This window comes from Lacerta agilis, chromosome 16 (assembly GCF_009819535.1).
Source record: "Lacerta agilis isolate rLacAgi1 chromosome 16, rLacAgi1.pri, whole genome shotgun sequence".
NCBI classification, from domain to species: domain Eukaryota; kingdom Metazoa; phylum Chordata; class Lepidosauria; order Squamata; family Lacertidae; genus Lacerta; species Lacerta agilis.
Genome location: NC_046327.1, coordinates 3,321,002 through 3,338,272, shown reverse-complemented (window position 1 = coordinate 3,338,272; position 17,271 = coordinate 3,321,002). Strand labels below are relative to the sequence as shown.

At 47.5% G+C, this 17,271-nt stretch overlaps 1 protein-coding gene across 8 annotated transcripts in view; it reads right to left on the bottom strand.

Moving 5' to 3' along the window:
• BNC2 (basonuclin 2) overlaps positions 1-17,271 on the bottom strand; it is a 363,914-nt gene that overhangs the window by 134,869 nt on the left and 211,774 nt on the right. For all 8 annotated transcript variants that reach the window (XM_033173620.1, XM_033173619.1, XM_033173617.1 and 5 more), the window contains exon 3: positions 12,122-12,224. In XM_033173620.1, the coding sequence (XP_033029511.1) occupies positions 12,122-12,224 (103 nt within the window). The remainder of the gene's footprint in view (positions 1-12,121; positions 12,225-17,271) is intronic.

The window sequence follows — 17,271 nt, the reverse complement described above, 5'->3', positions numbered from 1 at the left end:
TCAAGGAAGACCGGTCTAAAGGTTTGTGCTGGCCCCAAGGGTTTGTCCATGAAGCGAGGTCCAAATCCAGTCCTGGGTCTAGGGGTCCAAAGGAGGTCAATCCGGCAGGGAGCGAGGCAGGGAGCAGAACAAGGTCCAAGGCAGGTTCAGGCACAAGGTTGCAGGTTGAGCACACGCTTGCAACTAAGTTGCTCACGCAACTTGGGCTGGGTCTGGCTGGCTTTTATCTGGCCCTATGCTTAGGGCGGTCCCGATCCTCCGGAGACTCGCCTCTCCTCCGGGCCTGGAGGCGAGCACTCCTCCTGCAGACACTTAACTCCCTTCGCCTCTCTGCCCTGAGCCTCTGTAGCTCAGGAGAGGATGGTGGGTTACTGGACCCAGGGGATGCCTCAGCTTCCTCTGAAGAGGCTGGGAGTGGAGCACCTGCAGGCAATGGGTCCTCCCTCCCATCAGGAGCCAGAGCAGACTCTGCTGATGCCTGCACCTGGGGATCCAGCACAGGTGGGGATCCTTCAGACTCAAGCCCTGGCCCCAGCTCAGCTGGTTCTGGAGGCGGGGAATCCCGTGCAGGCTGGGATCCCTCAGGTTCAGCATCAGAGTCTGACTCCCAGGCCATCACACCATCCCCCCTCCCAGGCCCCCCCCCTCAACCGAGGGGCCGGACCAGGCTTGCTGGGGTAAGCTGCATGGAAATCACGGAGGCAGGCAGGTGCGTGGACGTTTTCCGCTGGTTCCCATGAACGATCCTCAGGCCCATACCCCTTCCAGTCGATGAGGTATTGGAGCTTCCCCCTGCGGTATCGTGAGTCGAGAATGCGCTCCACCTCGTACTCAGGCTCCCCCTCAACCAAAACTGGCTGCGGTCGTGGATTGTCTGGGTGGAACTCGTCGGGCGGGGCGACTGGACTAAGTAGGGACCGGTGGAACACTGGGTGAACCTTGAGCGATGGAGGTAACTGGAGGCGAAACGCCACCGGCGACACCTGCGCAGTGATGGTGAATGGGCCGGCAAACCGTGCATCCAGCTTTCGTGAGGGCCGAGAAGGATGCAGGTGACGGGTAGAGAGCCACACCCGATCGCCAACATGGAGTTCTGGCCCCTCCTGACGATGTCGGTCAGCCTGGGCCTTGTATGCGTCCTTGGCCTGGCGCAGTTGCTCCATCAATAATTGTTGCTGGGACTGAAGCTCCTGAAGCCAGTCTGTCACTGCGGGGACCGCGGAAGCTGGCAGCACGTCCGGGAACAAACGAGGATGGTAGCCGTAGGAGGCCTGGAACGGGGTCTGCTGGGTGGAGGCGTTCACTGCATTGTTGTAGGCGAACTCCGCCAATGGCAAGTGATCGACCCAGTCATCCTGCTGGAAACTGCAGTAACACCGGAGGTACTGCTCCAGCACCGCATTTGCCCGTTCCGTCTGGCCATCGGTCTGCGGGTGGTGGGCCGAAGATAGACAGACCTCCGTCCCAAGGGTCTGGTGCAGGGCTCGCCAGAAGTGGGATGTGAACTGGACGCCGCGGTCAGAAACCACACGCTCGGGCAGGCCATGCAGGCGGAAGATGTGCTGCAAGTACAGTTGAGCCGTTTCCTTAGCTGTGGGTATGGACGGGCAGGGGGCACAGTGCACCATCTTAGTGAAATGGTCCGTGAAAACCAGGAGGCAGGTACAGTGACGAGATGGGGGCAAGTCCACCACAAAGTCCAGCGAGACCGTGTGCCAGGGACGCGGTGGGACTGGTAATGGCTGGAGCAGACCGGGGGGTCGCCCGGTAGGACCCTTGGCCCTCCGGCAGACATCGCAACCAGCAACATAGCGTGCCACATCAGCCTTCAGGCGGGGCCACCAGAACTCCCGGCTTACCAGATGGGTGGTCCGGTACCGCCCAAAGTGCCCTGCTGCTGGGGCATCGTGGGACATCTGGAGAACCTCAGCCCGCAATGGTCCTGGTGGGATGTATAGACGACCCTGGTGCAGCAGTAGGCCCTGGTGCAGGGCCAGCCCCGGATATCGAGGGCATGACCCGTCAGACAGTTCCCGGAGCCGTTCCTGTGCCCAAGCGTCGACCCGTTGCTGTTCTCGCACCCGAGCCTGCAGCGGCTTGGCCTCCTGAGTGGCCAGGAATGCGGCTGGTGGTAAGATAGTCGTCGGTACTGCCTGCTGTACAGTGTCTGCGACGTCCTCAGGTTTCCGGGACAGGGCATCCGCTTTCCGGTTTTGGGAGCTAGGGATGTAGCGGATCCGGAACTGGAACCGGGAGAAAAACAGCGCCCACCGGATCTGCCTTTGGTTCAACTTGCGGGTGGTCTGGAGGTACTCCAGATTCCGGTGGTCCGTTCTCACTTCCACCGGGTGTCGTGCCCCCTCAAGATGATGGCGCCAGACCTCAAAGGCCACCTTGATGGCCAGTAGTTCCCGCTCCCACACGGTATAGTTACGCTCCGCCGGAAGGAGCTGCCGGGAGTGATAAGCGCAGGGTAACAGTGGCGCATCGGGTCCTTGTTGCTGAGACAGGATGGCACCGAGAGCCGTACTGGAGGCATCAGTCTCCACCACGAAGGGACGAGAGGGATCAGGATGCTGTAAAATCGGCGCCCTCTGGAAACAGGCTTTCAACCCCTGAAATGCCACTTCAGCCTCCTCATCCCAGGAGAAGGGCGTCTTGGGGCGCAGCAGTCGGGTTAATGGGGTGGTGCGATGAGCATAATCTGCAATGAAGGTCCGGTAATAGTTGGCGAACCCTAGGAACCGCTGTAAGTCCTTGCGGTTCCGGGGCGCTGCCCACTCTCGAACCGCAGCCACCTTCCCAGGGTCCATCTGCACCCCGTCAGGGGAGAGTCGGTGTCCAAGGAAGTCTACTGACCGCTGGTGGAACTCGCACTTGCTGAGCTTGGCGTACAGTCGGTGCTCCCGCAAGCGCTGCAACACGGACCGAACATGACTCTCGTGACGGGCTGGGTCACGGGAATAAACCAGAATATCATCTAGGTACACCACCACGTATTTGTCTAGCAAGTCCTGGAACACGTGGTTGATGTACCGTTGAAACACGGCGGGCGCGTTGCATAATCCGAACGGCATAACCAGGTATTCAAACTGCCCATACCGGGTCCCAAATGCAGTCTTCCACTCGTCCCCGGCACGGATCCGAATCAGGTTGTAGGCCCCTCGGAGGTCCAGTTTGGTGAACATCTGCGCCCCCTGCACCCGCTCCAGCAATTCTGCAATAAGGGGCAAGGGGTACCGGTCTGGGATGGTGATCTTATTCAGGGCCCGGTAGTCATGGCAGAGGCGAAGCTCCCCACACTTCTTCTTAACGAAGAGTACAGGAGCGGCAGTGGGTGAGGTAGAGGGCCTAATGAACCCGCGTTCCAGGTTCTTGCGAAGGAAGTCCTGCAAGGCTTCACGCTCTGGCTCCGAAAGAGAATATAAGCGGCTCACAGGCAGGGGCGCCCCAGGCTGTAGGTCTATGCCGCAGTCGAAGGACCGATGAGGCGGCAGCTTGTCTGCTCCCTGTTCCTCGAACACGTCTAAATAGTCCTGGTACACAGCAGGGAGCGTTGACAAAGCCTGACCCATGGGGGCAGCTGCTACTAACTCGGACTGAGCATGGGAACCCGGGTCTGGGAAGCGTACCGTCCGATTGACCCAGTCGATCTGAACATTGTGCGACTCCAGCCAGTCCATCCCAAGCACCAGGGGAAACCGGGGCATGGTGGCAATGTCCAGGGTTCGCACCTCCCGGTGCTGCTGGTAGCACAGGACCAAGGGCTGGGTCTCCCGAGTAACAGCGCCCGAGCGTAGGAGCCGTCCGTCAATTGCCTCCACCTGTACTGGTTCCGGCTTGTTCTGAAGCGGCACCTGATGCTGAGTGGCGAAGGCAGAGTCCATATAGGAGCGGGTTGCCCCCGAATCCACCAGAGCGTGGGTGAGAATCCAGGGCCCACCGGGGGGGTATAGACGCACCGGTATCATGAGGTGTTGCAATTCCACTGGTGAGGGCCCATCATGCGATGCTTGGGACCCCAGGTAGCCTGGGCCATCGGCTACTGGGGTTGGCCGTTTTCCCTGTGGCTGGCGTTTCTCAGGGCAGGTTTGGGCGTAGTGTCCACTCCCACCGCAGTAGAGACACAGGTTCCCCTCCCGACGCCGAGTCTTTTCCGAGGGGGAGAGGCGAGGCCGCGCTGCCCCGAGCTGCATCGGCTCCTCCAATGACTCAGCTCTGGCCACGGAACTGCAGGGAAGCACCGGCGCCGGGAGGCCGGAGTGCCGGCGGCCCCGGGCCTGGCGACGGTCCTCCAACCGATCGTCTATCTGCAGACTCCGTTGGATGAGGGCATCCAGTGTGGCAGGGCGATCCAACGTGGCCAGCTGATCCAGTATCTCGTCTGAAAGTCCCTCGAGATACTGGTCCCGCAGGGCAGAGTCGTTCCAGGTCAAGTCCTGCGCCAGCAGCCGAAATTCTGTGGCATAGGTGGCCACTGTGGACTTGCCCTGTTTCAACCGCCGAATTGCCCGATTGGCTTGACTCCCCTTCTGAGGGTTGGCGAACGTGGTTTCCAGATGATTGCAAAACCCCGTATAGTCTGTCAGCAAGGGGGAGTCTTGCCGGAGCAGCGGCAACGCCCACTTGGCCGCCTGGTCCTTCAGCAAGCTGATCAGGAAGTGCACCTTAGTGCGATCGTCAGGGAAATCCCGAGCTCGCCCCTGAATATACAGCTTGGCCTGGGCGAGAAACATGGGAAAGCTGGCTGGGGACCCATCAAATTTCTCTGGCAGGGCCACTGGGTACTTGCCAGGAGCTGGGGCGGCGGCCCCAGGAGCCAGTAAGGCATCCAAACGCTGCTGAAGCGCCGTAACCACATTGCTTAGCTGCTGCACGGTGTGGGTCAAGGCCTGGTTCTCCTGGGCCAATGCCACCAGCGCAGCCGCCTGGTCAGCCATGGCTACTAGTTCCTCCCGAACGCACCCCAGCGAAGGGGGAGTGCGGGTGTGGCGTGAGCAAACTGTGCTGGCCCCAAGGGTTTGTCCATGAAGCGAGGTCCAAATCCAGTCCTGGGTCTAGGGGTCCAAAGGAGGTCAATCCGGCAGGGAGCGAGGCAGGGAGCAGAACAAGGTCCAAGGCAGGTTCAGGCACAAGGTTGCAGGTTGAGCACACGCTTGCAACTAAGTTGCTCACGCAACTTGGGCTGGGTCTGGCTGGCTTTTATCTGGCCCTATGCTTAGGGCGGTCCCGATCCTCCGGAGACTCGCCTCTCCTCCGGGCCTGGAGGCGAGCACTCCTCCTGCAGACACTTAACTCCCTTCGCCTCTCTGCCCTGAGCCTCTGTAGCTCAGGAGAGGATGGTGGGTTACTGGACCCAGGGGATGCCTCAGCTTCCTCTGAAGAGGCTGGGAGTGGAGCACCTGCAGGCAATGGGTCCTCCCTCCCATCAGGAGCCAGAGCAGACTCTGCTGATGCCTGCACCTGGGGATCCAGCACAGGTGGGGATCCTTCAGACTCAAGCCCTGGCCCCAGCTCAGCTGGTTCTGGAGGCGGGGAATCCCGTGCAGGCTGGGATCCCTCAGGTTCAGCATCAGAGTCTGACTCCCAGGCCATCACAAGGTTTTTGAGAGTAAATAAGCTAAATAACTCAAGTGGGCTTGCCACAGTCTGAAGGTACTAATTTATACACATATGCTTGGAATGTGTCTGAGAAAAAATATATCTGTATATATCACTGGTCCTGCTTTGCCACAAAATGTAAACACGGTGATTGGATTTATTCAAAGAGGACCAAGAAATTTACACACGCTGGCAGGATGCAGTTCTCAAATGTAAATTTCTGTTTATCATATACATATATCCCATCTCCTGAACAGGAATTTTAAGGACTGAAATGAGGAACAGTTGTCATGAGAAAGGGTGGGGGAATGAACCAAAACCAAAACCAGTGGTAAGATACCATAAGCCTATGAAGGATCCTAACCCGCTGTATAAACCCACTCACTTGCCTTGAGCAAGCTTATTTGTAAAACAGTGTCATCTCACTTTATTGAAGTGCAAGCATGTTAGGCAGCTGAATGATGGACAAAAGGAGGCTTTGTTAACAGAAGTTAAATTTAGATTGGAGAATGATTCTTATTTTAGCTAAGAGGAACTCTGAAAGTCCAGAGATTATAGACTATGTTTTTAATCTGCCCTTCCAAGGTTCTCAGGGCGGGACACAATGTCCCTCTCCACCCTGTTGTCCTAACAACAACCCTATGAGGTAGATCAGGCTGGCCCAAGCTCATGCAGTGAGCTTCATGGCGGACAGGTTTAAAGCTGGCTCTCCCAGTCCTACTTGCGAGATGCCTGCTCTTAAACTACAAAGCCTTTAGGTTCCACTGGGAATTAAATGCACCTTGGATCCTTTCTTCTGTTACGTTAACAACATGGGAACTGCTGCTGTGCACCTTCTTCATACACAAAGTAGACAAATACAGTGGTACCTTGCTAGACGAATGCCTCGCTAGACGAAAGGCATTCGCTAACGAAAGGGTGACTCGCAAGACGAATTTTCCTATGGCCGCAACTCCTGATTATTTTTTTCGTAAAACCGTGCTTCCTCCGACCGTGCTTCGCAAGACAAAATTTCCGCTATACGACAACACTCGTGGAACGAATTAATTTCATCTTGCGAGGCACCACTGTACGCAGTTATGTGCAGAGCATTTATTTATTTATTTATTTATTTTAGTTGGAGCTCACCGGAGCTCAGCTCCAGCACCTCTCAAGGTGGGGACCAATGCCATTCTCAGAGAACAAGGGAGAAGTTCCTGGCACCTCTTTTTCTAGAAAAACGGGAAATATGACAAATGTGGTTATGCGAGAAGGTTCCATGCCGCATCTGAATGAAGCTTGCTGTGCTATGGCATTCTCTGCATTTCCTCTCTCAGTTTGTTCTAATATTACAAAAGCACCCTCCTTGCTGAGATTAGACAGGCACAGAGATGGGGTTGTTTCTGATGGCAGGTGAAGACATTTCTCTTCTGTTGGTCGTTTCCCACCAATAGTAAATGTATGAGTAACAGACAAGGGAATGGTTGATTCTGGTATCTTTTAAATTTCAATTGCATTATGTTCTTATATTGTGTGTACCAGAGTATATAAACTGCTCTAAGACCAATAGGCGAAACTATTTAATTAGTTAGTTAATAAGATCATTCTTTCTCTTTCGTGAACTGGAAAATTACAACTTGTCCCTTTGGCGGCGACACTTCAGGAATGGAACAAGGGTGTGGGCCAACCCCCCTTGTGTTAAAATTATTATTTTAACGTGGATGGAGTTTTAACTTGGGTGGGTGCTGTTTTATTTGGAGGGTCGGGTTGTTTTAAATTGTTGCTATGTGTTATATGTTAATTTTGATTTTTGTATTTGTGGGCTAGAGTACTGTTCAGGGACTTTTGTCAGGGAGGGTATTGTTTTTTTAGTGTGCGTACATTAGAATTGTTATGATTATTTTTATGTTTTTATTATGTTTATTATGTATTTTGTGCTTCATATATTGTAACTTTGTATTGTAAAGCACCCTGAGACCTACGGCTATAGGGCAGTATACAAATTTAATACATGATGATGATTTGCTAAATGTATATCCTGCCTTCTCAACAAATGATATTCCTTATGGGTAACAACAATAAAAGTAAAGTACAAAAAATGAGAAAGGAACAGAATTTTCACAGAACTGAAGCAAAAAATTTTTTTTTAAAAGCATGCTTATAAGGAGCAGTCTGTTCCTTATAAGCATGCTTTTTAAAAAACCAACAACAAAACAAAACAAAACAAAACAAAAGAACCTCTGTCATTAGCAAGTTGGTAGAACTGACTCTCACAACTTGCTAATGACAGGGTTTGTTGTTGTTTTTTAAATGACCTTGCACCCTGTTTACCTGGGGTGGGTGGCCATTGCCCAAAGCTCAGCTCCATCCATGTTCCCATCTTACTATATGCCGATGACGCAGTCATCTTGTCTCGCACAAGGGTTGGCTTGAAGCGACTCCTGTGCCGCTGCCAGGAATACTGTATAGCCAACAGACTGGAACTGAACTTTGCAAAATCTAAAGTGCTTGTTTTCTCAAGATCTTGGAAGCCTCATAGGTGGGAGGTCAGTGGAAACCCGTTGGAACAGGTTAAAAACTTTAAATACCTAGGCATTTACTTCCAATATAACACTTCCTGGAAATACAATTGCAAGCTTGCATTTAACGGAGCGGGTACTCCAACTCTGGCTATCACCCGTTTCTTCTTTGACAGAGGGAATCAGTCCATCTGTCCAGCTGCACTAGAGGTCTTTAATGCCAAAGTAGCCCCAAAACTCCTGTATGGCATTCCATTATGAATTGGCATAGTTAACCAATTGTCGGAGCACATCCAATCCAAATTTCTGCGCAAAATTCTGGGGCTGCCAAATTGCGTGCCATGTACAGCCATGTGCCTGGAAACTGAACAAGGGCTGCTGGAAACCAAAGCGTGGCTCATCACTATAAAATTCTGGTTCCACCTACATTTCATGTCTGCTCCGCCCTCTTTAACTTTCCACATACTGGCAGAATCCCACCATTCCAAATGGCTAGCTTGCACTGTGAGCAAAATCAGAACCTGCAACCTATCACTCAAATTGCTGCTTATGCTCCCACAGTTGGAAGCATTCCAGGCAATCAAGCGCAGAATCCTAGAGATTGCATTCCAAATCCTTCGCAGTGAAGCCAACAAAACCTGTTCCCCATTGGGGTTAGGAATTCCACCCTCGTTGGGCCAGGACATTCCATATTAACACCAGCTTTACGATCCCCACCTACACAGAGCTCTTTCCCTAGCAAGATTTAATGTCTCACCGTCTGCAGTTTTGCAAGGTAGAGTCCCGAAAATCCCATCCTCTGAAAGACGTTGCCTTTGTAGCACAAAACAGGTCAAATTCATCACAACCGTTTTATTTTTATTGCCCATTTTGTGCAAAAAAATGTGATAAGCATTTGGCCCCCTTATTGAAGGAGGGGGTTTATCTTTCAGGGTGTCTAGTCTGCTGAACAAATGTAGGAATGACATGGTGGAGAATGTGGAAAGATTTTTGAGTGACGCTATGAAATTGCGTCACCATGGGTCCTAAGAGCCATCTTTGTACCTCACGATGTCTGGACAGTTTTATCCTAAAGCATCTCCTACTATGTTTCGTTAACTGTGTTGTGTTCTGATCCATGTATATGATGTACTTTTTCTATGCCAATAAAGGAGATTGATTTATATATTTTAAAAAACCTAACTCTCCCTCTTTCTCAGTTCTTGTGTGTATATCACAATGTGCAACATTTATCTCTGTACAAAGTACCGTATTTTTCCATGTATAAGACGCCCCCATGTATAAGACACCCCCTATTTTTAGGGACTCCAATTTAAGAAAATAGGGGGGGAGATTTGCCCCATGTTTAAGACGACCCACAGTTTTTCACATAATTTTAAAGTATAAAAACCTAGTCTTATACATGAAAAAACACGGTAATCCTTTTTTGCTTTCCTCGCCATCTTGCCAGCAGTTGCAACCATACCAGCATGAGGACTTGCCTGTTGTGAAAACCACATGGAACAGGCCAAGGAACAACCTCCCATATCACCAGGACAGCTTCAGCCAGGACCTTCACAAGCACCATCTCCTGAGCCTGAGGGATTAAGGGCCACCCACAGTCCTCTCACCCATCCAGCCATGCAAGGAGTGCGCAAGGCAGAAGGCTATGGAGTGAGCACAAGGGAGTGCCAGAATTCAGGCCAGAGGGCTGGCCCTCCATTAGGAACAGAGTCTGGGAGAGGTTTGTGTGGAAGCATAGGTTTTAAAAAGGCTAACTTTACTTTGGACCTTCATAGGAGCAGGCTGTGCGTTCAGGAGCTGTCTGTGGTGCTGCAGCTTCTAACCTACCTTGAGGTATCTGAAGAAGTGTGAATGCACACGAAAGCTCATACCAAGAACTAACTTAGTTGGTCTCTAAGGTGCTACTGGAAGGAATTTTTTATTTTATTTTGTTTTGACTATGGCAGACCAACACGGCTACCTACCTGTAACTACCTTGAGGTCTTACTCTGTGGGCTCCTCCGCAGGACCAAACACGACACGTTATTTCATTCTACCCTATTCTTTGTGTTCTAGTTATTTTGACACAAATGTTTACTCTCTTTTTTTTTGAAAAGGAAAGAGGACAAAAGGACAGATTTCCCCCCTCTAACTTTCCACAAACACCCCGACTACCACCCGCAAAATAGTGAACATCCCTTGACAGATTCCATAGTTGCTAGAAGTTATCATGGAGTTCTCCAGAGATTGAAGACACAGAATCCCAGAGGTGTGCATTTGCTGCCCCTAATACCAGTGGTTACGCAGCTTTCAAATTTCACACATTTTGGACTTTAAAAATATCTGACTAAGCTTTTTTTTTAAAAAAAAAATCAGCAATGAGACATGACCAGCTATTGCAGGTGAACGTAATTGGGGTTTGTTTGTTTTTGAAAGAAAAATATATTTTGGGGGGAGGGGAATCATAACAGTAGGACTTTTCTTCCTCCACCCTCATATTTGATGATTCAGCAAAGTGGGGGGAGGGTATAAGAATCACTAAGAGTGAAGTACATGATAACACAGGCTGGATAGTGAAAGTGACATTGCCAGGAATGCTATTTGCCAGGTGGATTTCTGACTAATGGGGGTCCTGTGGTGGGGTATCCTACCCCCTCCCTGCCACACAAGTTAGAGCTGTGTAAATAGTCAAGCAAAACATACCTTCCAGCTCATGCCCTGAGTTATAGATTATCTAGGTCTTATGAGGGTGAACCACCATCAAGATTTTCACTCAACCAGTGCAGAATATACCACCTTCTTACTGCTATCTAGGCTCTGAAAGACAGACTCTGGTATGTTTGAATTTCCACCAAACTCTGGCTTACTGGTTGCTTCTTAGGTGCAATGTGAGCTCCAAGCACAACTGTAGTGTAAACAAATATGGGCCTACCATAAAATAATCTAAGGCAGGGTGGTTTAGATTAATATTTTTCCCCCCCAATGGAACAATGGAGGGCTGGCATGGACTTCAGGTTAAGGCCAAGTCTTTGTAAAGAGGCAGGGAACATGGAGTTGGATCCATTAACTTATTCTAGATCCAACTCCATGCTCCCTGCATTTTGGCTCCAGAATTTAAGTTTCAGAATAACTTAGGTTCCGCTGAAATCAGTGGGATAAGTTAACCGTGACGTCAATGGGAGCAAAGTTCAACTAGCTTAGTCTGGCTCTAACCAATAAAATATGTATTTAACGCGTGCAGCTTTCAGCTTGTTTCCAGTACCCATACTGAGGACTACCCACATGGTAATGATTTTAAAAGCATTGCTCTGCCTCATCACAAGAAAGGGCAAAAGTCATCCATCAGTGCCAGAAACAGCCCTGAAGCATGACTGACAAGGATCTGGAAAACTCATCTCATTAAGATTGCCTGGAGTTGCATGGCAACCACACACTTAAATACCATGCCCAGGAAAGGAATGTTAGCAACTGGCGGATGGTTATTAAGACCTTCAGGGTGCAAGGCAGGTTTCCATAGGAACAGCCACACCACCACTTCCTCTTTCAAGGCAGCTGGAACCATTAGCTTGACACAACTGCTATCCTATGCACAACTGATCTCTTACTGCAACCTCAGTAGCAGATTTCAACAGTCTGATTTGACACAGCTTCAGCTTTGAGTTCAGCTTTGAGTCTAAACAATATTGTGGCGAAAGACACGGAAAGATTCTGCCTCAGGTACCAAAATGTGCCGGGCTGGCCCTAGATCTAAATATCTTGTTGAACTACCCAACTGTGAGAACCTAAATAGGCTAGAATATGGTATTTTGGATGCACGATGCACAATACTCATTTCTTCCACTGTCTTTCCATGCAATGTGTTGGAACAACAGGAACCTCCACTGTTCTGTTCTCTACATAGTGCACTTCTTCTGATGTCAGATAAACTTACAACGGGTATGTAGGTGTCAATATGTAAAAGTAATTAAGCAATTGATATTTTATATGCACACATTGAGGTAAACATGACAAGGAGAAACAGAAAGGAAGGTAGTTCTTACCATGTGCCACCCATCCATGTTTACACTGATCGCAGGTTCTCAAGTTTATCTTCCCCGGTTGGAAACATTCACACGTGCAATTTACCAGTGTGCAGCGTATGGCCTGGGAAGAGAAAAGGAAAACCAAGTTCTATAAACATCTCACTGGACGAATAATCACATAAGAAGTAGAGTTTTTATAACTCGCTGCTTGTCTAAGGGCTTTCATGTGCATTATCTTAAAGGGTACGGCTTACATCAGACCCTGCAGGGAGGGAGGTCAGAATTGTCACTCTATATCGCAGGTGCCTGGTAGAAGCTTAAAAGAATAACAGCAGGCAATTTGGCAAAATTCAAGATTCAGATGAGATTTGAACTTCCAGGCTCATAATAGTTAACCTTCTTAGCCACTACACCAGGGCTCTGGAACCTGCAGGTGTTGCTTGACTCCAACCACCATGAGCCCTAGCATGGCCAGTGGTCAGAGATAAAAATGACTGGGGAGCCACAGGTTCCCCACCCTGCACTGTATCAGATACCAACACATATTCTGAGCACTATTTGGAATCTTGGCTATTATCAGAGAAATATGCAGCATTGTTTCGTTTTGTGTGTGTGTGTGTGTGTGTGTTTTTAATCTTTAAATATATGCTTTCAGAATATTTGTCATTTTCATTTCCCTACTGCACATGTAACAAAATGTAAAACAAAAATTGACATGAAATGGCTTGCTCTATTTTCATCTCAGGGGAAGGGGCCTGTCATAAACAATAACTTTTTCGTTGTCACAGAGCAATTCCAATTATAGGATGCATTAAGCCATCATCATCGTGAAAATGAATAAACACACTTAAATAATGTAGACCGAAGTCCCCGTTTGGTTTTTAAGGGTAGAAGACAATGTGTGTGTGTGTGTTGCACAAATTCCAGCTTTCCAAATGCCAGAAGGATGGGTTTTTTTAAGATAGTTATCTCTTAACACTGAAACATGTCATTTTTGTTGTAACTAAGAATGAAGTACATACTGAAATATGAATAAATACAGAGGAAAGGTCTCTCCACTCCATTGAAGAGGGGAAAAAGTTCTCAAGTTTCTTTTTTGGAGACTTGTAAAATATTTAATTCAGTTAAGCATCAGAATGGCCACTGGCTCCCTGTGTTCCCTAAGCAGCAATACAATGATGGAGACAGAGAAGAGAAATGATTCAGGAAGCATACAGCAAATTTCATTTGCTGCATCACTTGTACAAGGCACAACTGTTCAACTTTTGACAATCTGATGTGCCCTTTAGAAACATGTCCCCCACCAGCTGAAAATGAAATATAAGTAGGTAAGATTGAAACACATACGGTATGAAAAGAAAGATTACTTTGGAAGGGAAAGATGGATAATTTCTTTAAACTATAAAGCAAATACATAAATAATGACCAAGGCTCTCTCTTTTTAGGCCAAGACCTCAGTTTTTTAATAGTTCTATAGATGACCTGTGCTCCCTAAACTACTAGTGGTGAATTTATGGCATGCATTTAAGCTTAATTTGCACACATATTTTTGAAATGGAGGGCATTATATTCATCATTCACACATTAACAATGTACTGTAACTACTGGAAATGCCAGGAAATGATCACTCTACCAATTTAGATGCAACCAGTGATTACTTTAGGGTCAGAGGAAGGAGGTTTGGTACCTGCGCTTGCAAGAACATCAGAATTCCCCGAACACAGAAGCAACTGATTTATGGAAATGCAAATCTCCACATTATAGGAAATAACCACCATTGTCTTGAAACAGTGGTTTTAGCTGAAATCTTTTATATATACACCCACTCACTCAGGCATCCCACTACACTTGGGAGAGATCTACCGTTTATTAATTAAAGTTATAGGCCAGGAGAAGTTTTGCTGGCCTGTTGCATATTGTTGGCTTTGCAAAACTGCAAACCTCTGACACAGCTAAGCCCACTCCGTTTAGTCCGCTGGAGTTCAATAGCAGCATTTGGGTAGCAGAGGCAGGCAGTGGGAGCAGGCAGTAAGTAAAGCCCTCTTGTACATGTATAATGCCCCACATATCTCTCAGCTCATGTCCTTGCTTGATATTAGCAGCCCCATTCAAATAAATGTGGCATCTCTGTGAGCAAGTAAGTGCAAAACAGGGGTTATTTGCAAATGCATATATCATGTCCAATTAATTTTTTCGGTTGTTCTCAGATTAAAATCTGACTGCTTTTCCTTACATGATTTCTGACACAGGTATATTTTCTACACGCCTTTTGCTGTTCTCTCCTCAGCTGCTGCTTCATGTCAGACTCTAAAAAGGATTGCTGGATACAAGCGTGCGGGGTGTGGGTGTGTGAGAGTTTGTTGTATTGCACCTGACAGTTAAGAGTTTATCAACCAACGTCAACCGACCAACTGTTCATTAGCAAGGTTGTAAAACATTGTTGTACCTAACTGTAATTAAAGGAATTAGAAATATGAAATATAAGGGCACCCACAAAATTGCTGAGTAGGCAAGAATAATATATGTGATTGCGAGCGACCAGACGAAGCAGGGAGGGTTCTACCGAAAGGTCTCTCTGTGTTCAATACTTTATTGACTCAGTAATATATCAGATCTCCCCTAGTCAGTAATGGTGTCTTTCTCTAATATGTTCATTAATTAATGAACTCAGTAATTAATTGCAACTGCAAAAGGGCAAAAAGCATTACGAAGCGCCGCTCCTTCTACTAACAAATGATTTCTTTCAAATTCAGTTTTTAGCATATCTTTCACAGTTTCCTGTTGTTTATCTTACAAGTGGGTGCGGCAATCTCACCCCACTACAACTGTGAGCCTTGCTAAATTATCTCTATATTGAAAGTTCGGAATAATTTTCAACATACTCCACCTCTCACCTCTTTCTTTCATTTTTTGTTTTTAAAAAGATCATTCGGTTGGTTATTAGAATTAGACTCAGGCTGAAATGCAGAGTTTTTTTTAGTTCAATATTACAGTTTATTGTCTGAATTCGAAATGACTCCTTTAGCTATGTTTAAAATTATTAAACGGGGGTGGGGGATGACTTCCTCCTTCATTTGCGTTTCATTCGCATTATTCACAAGAACAAACATTCAAGGAGATTTCAGGTCAACATTTAAGACATCTCAATCACCTTATATCAGGTTTCAACAATAAATTATATAACATCTGAAAATGCTATAAGGTTGCAAGGTGAATGACAGGAAATTACTGTAATCACTTGCATCCTGATCCTAAATACATTTACTTAAGCATCTGTTTCATTGATTTTTTTATCATCTATTTCCAAATAAGTATGGTGACTAAGAACCACTTTTCTTATGTAAACATTGACATAGCTCTTCATGGTGAAGTGTAACAATAATTCTAAAACAAACAGTCCAATGCTAACATAACCTTAGCATCACCATTCTTTAACATGGCCAAAAACCAGTCAATTAAATGTCAAGTGTATTTCAACCCTCGCTACCCAAATGACAGTAATGACAGGGCGGATTTGCCCCTCTCCCAAACTTTAAGATGCCTAATTTTTGCTACGGACCATCCAATCACCAACAAGATGTGCCATCTTTGATTAACATTATCCAAGGGAACAATTATATCGGGTCCCTTTGTTTACCCAAATAAAAAAGTGTTCCAAATGAACAGAAACAATTATGAAAATAAAAAAGGTAAAGGGACCCCTGACCATTAGGTCCAGTCGTGTCTGACTCTGGGGTTGCAGTGCTCATCTCGCTTTACTGGCCGAGGGAGCCGGCGTACAGCTTCTGGGTCATGTGGCCAGCATGACTAAGCCGCTTCTGGCGAACCAGAGCAGCGCACGGAAACGCCGTTTACCTTCCCGCCGGAGTGGTCCCTATTTATCTACTTGCACTTTGACGTGCTTTCGAACTGCTAGGTGGGCAGGAGCAGGGACCGAGCAACAGGAGCTCACCCCACCGCGGGGATTTGAACCGCCGACCTTCTGATCAGCAAGCCCTAGGCTCTGTGGTTTAACCCACAGTGCCACCCGCATCCCCTTATGGAAATTAGAAAGCTATTAAATAAATCTTATTTTGGTAAACAGAAACTTGTTGATAAAAATTGACACCAGAAGGAGAGGGAGCTGGGAGAAAGGCATCACCTGTAAAATATAAAATATAAATGTCAACAGTGGGTGGGTCCCAGGCTAGTTGTGTGTGGAGTCACAGCCCAAATGCCCAAATGACCCCAAACTAGGCTGGAGGCCCCTTGTTTTCCTCTCCATCCTGCCACCAACTTTCCTGTCTTTTGCTCCAATTCCCACCCCCTCCTGCTTGCCATCCATAAGAAACTGGGTTGAGGACAGGAGGCTACATATTTCCAACAAGGAGTAGCCTGGCAAAAATGAACTGAGTCAAAAATGAAAATATCAAATGACCTTTTGTAACGTGATGCAGTATTTTATATGATTTCTTGGATTGGTTTTTAAAAGCTGTTTTTAAAAAAAGAGCACTGAGAGGTTTTCACACACACACACACACACACACACACACAATTTCAAGATGGGCTTCCAAGAAAGATTTTTTTTTTAAAGCACTCACTGTATATAGCTTTGGTAGATGATGGGAAAACCTTTGGGCCCCCAAAGTATAGGTGCAGGCTAAATTACATTACTTCACACACAAATAAAAGGGTATAAACCACTAGATGCAGATCTGAGAAAATATCCAACCCAATTTTGGCTCAAGTTCCATTTGCTCCATCCCTGGTCTCTATCTCATCACTGAGGTTAGCTAGGGAACAAACCAAGGACTGTGATCAGAATCACCATGGCAAAGTTCAAAAACTGGATCACGGTCCAGGTGATTGGATGTGGGAAGCAAGCGTAGAAGCGTCTTAAGGCGCCATTATGGAAGATATTAAAAGAGAGCTGTCAAGCAAATTTAAAAGATTAGCTATGATTGCCGAGGAGCATTGTAATGAGATTTACTACCAATATAAATAAATCCCACCTGCATAACTGGCCTGCATTCACTTAAGAGTTTTGCTGACTCAGACTGGAAGAGAGAAACTAAACACTACCACCACCCAAGGAGATATTACGGAGGAAATGTATAGATGTACCAAAAGCGGAATGTGAAGGCAGATTCAGGGTGCAGTAAGCCAGGGCCCCCTAGAAGCATTTATGT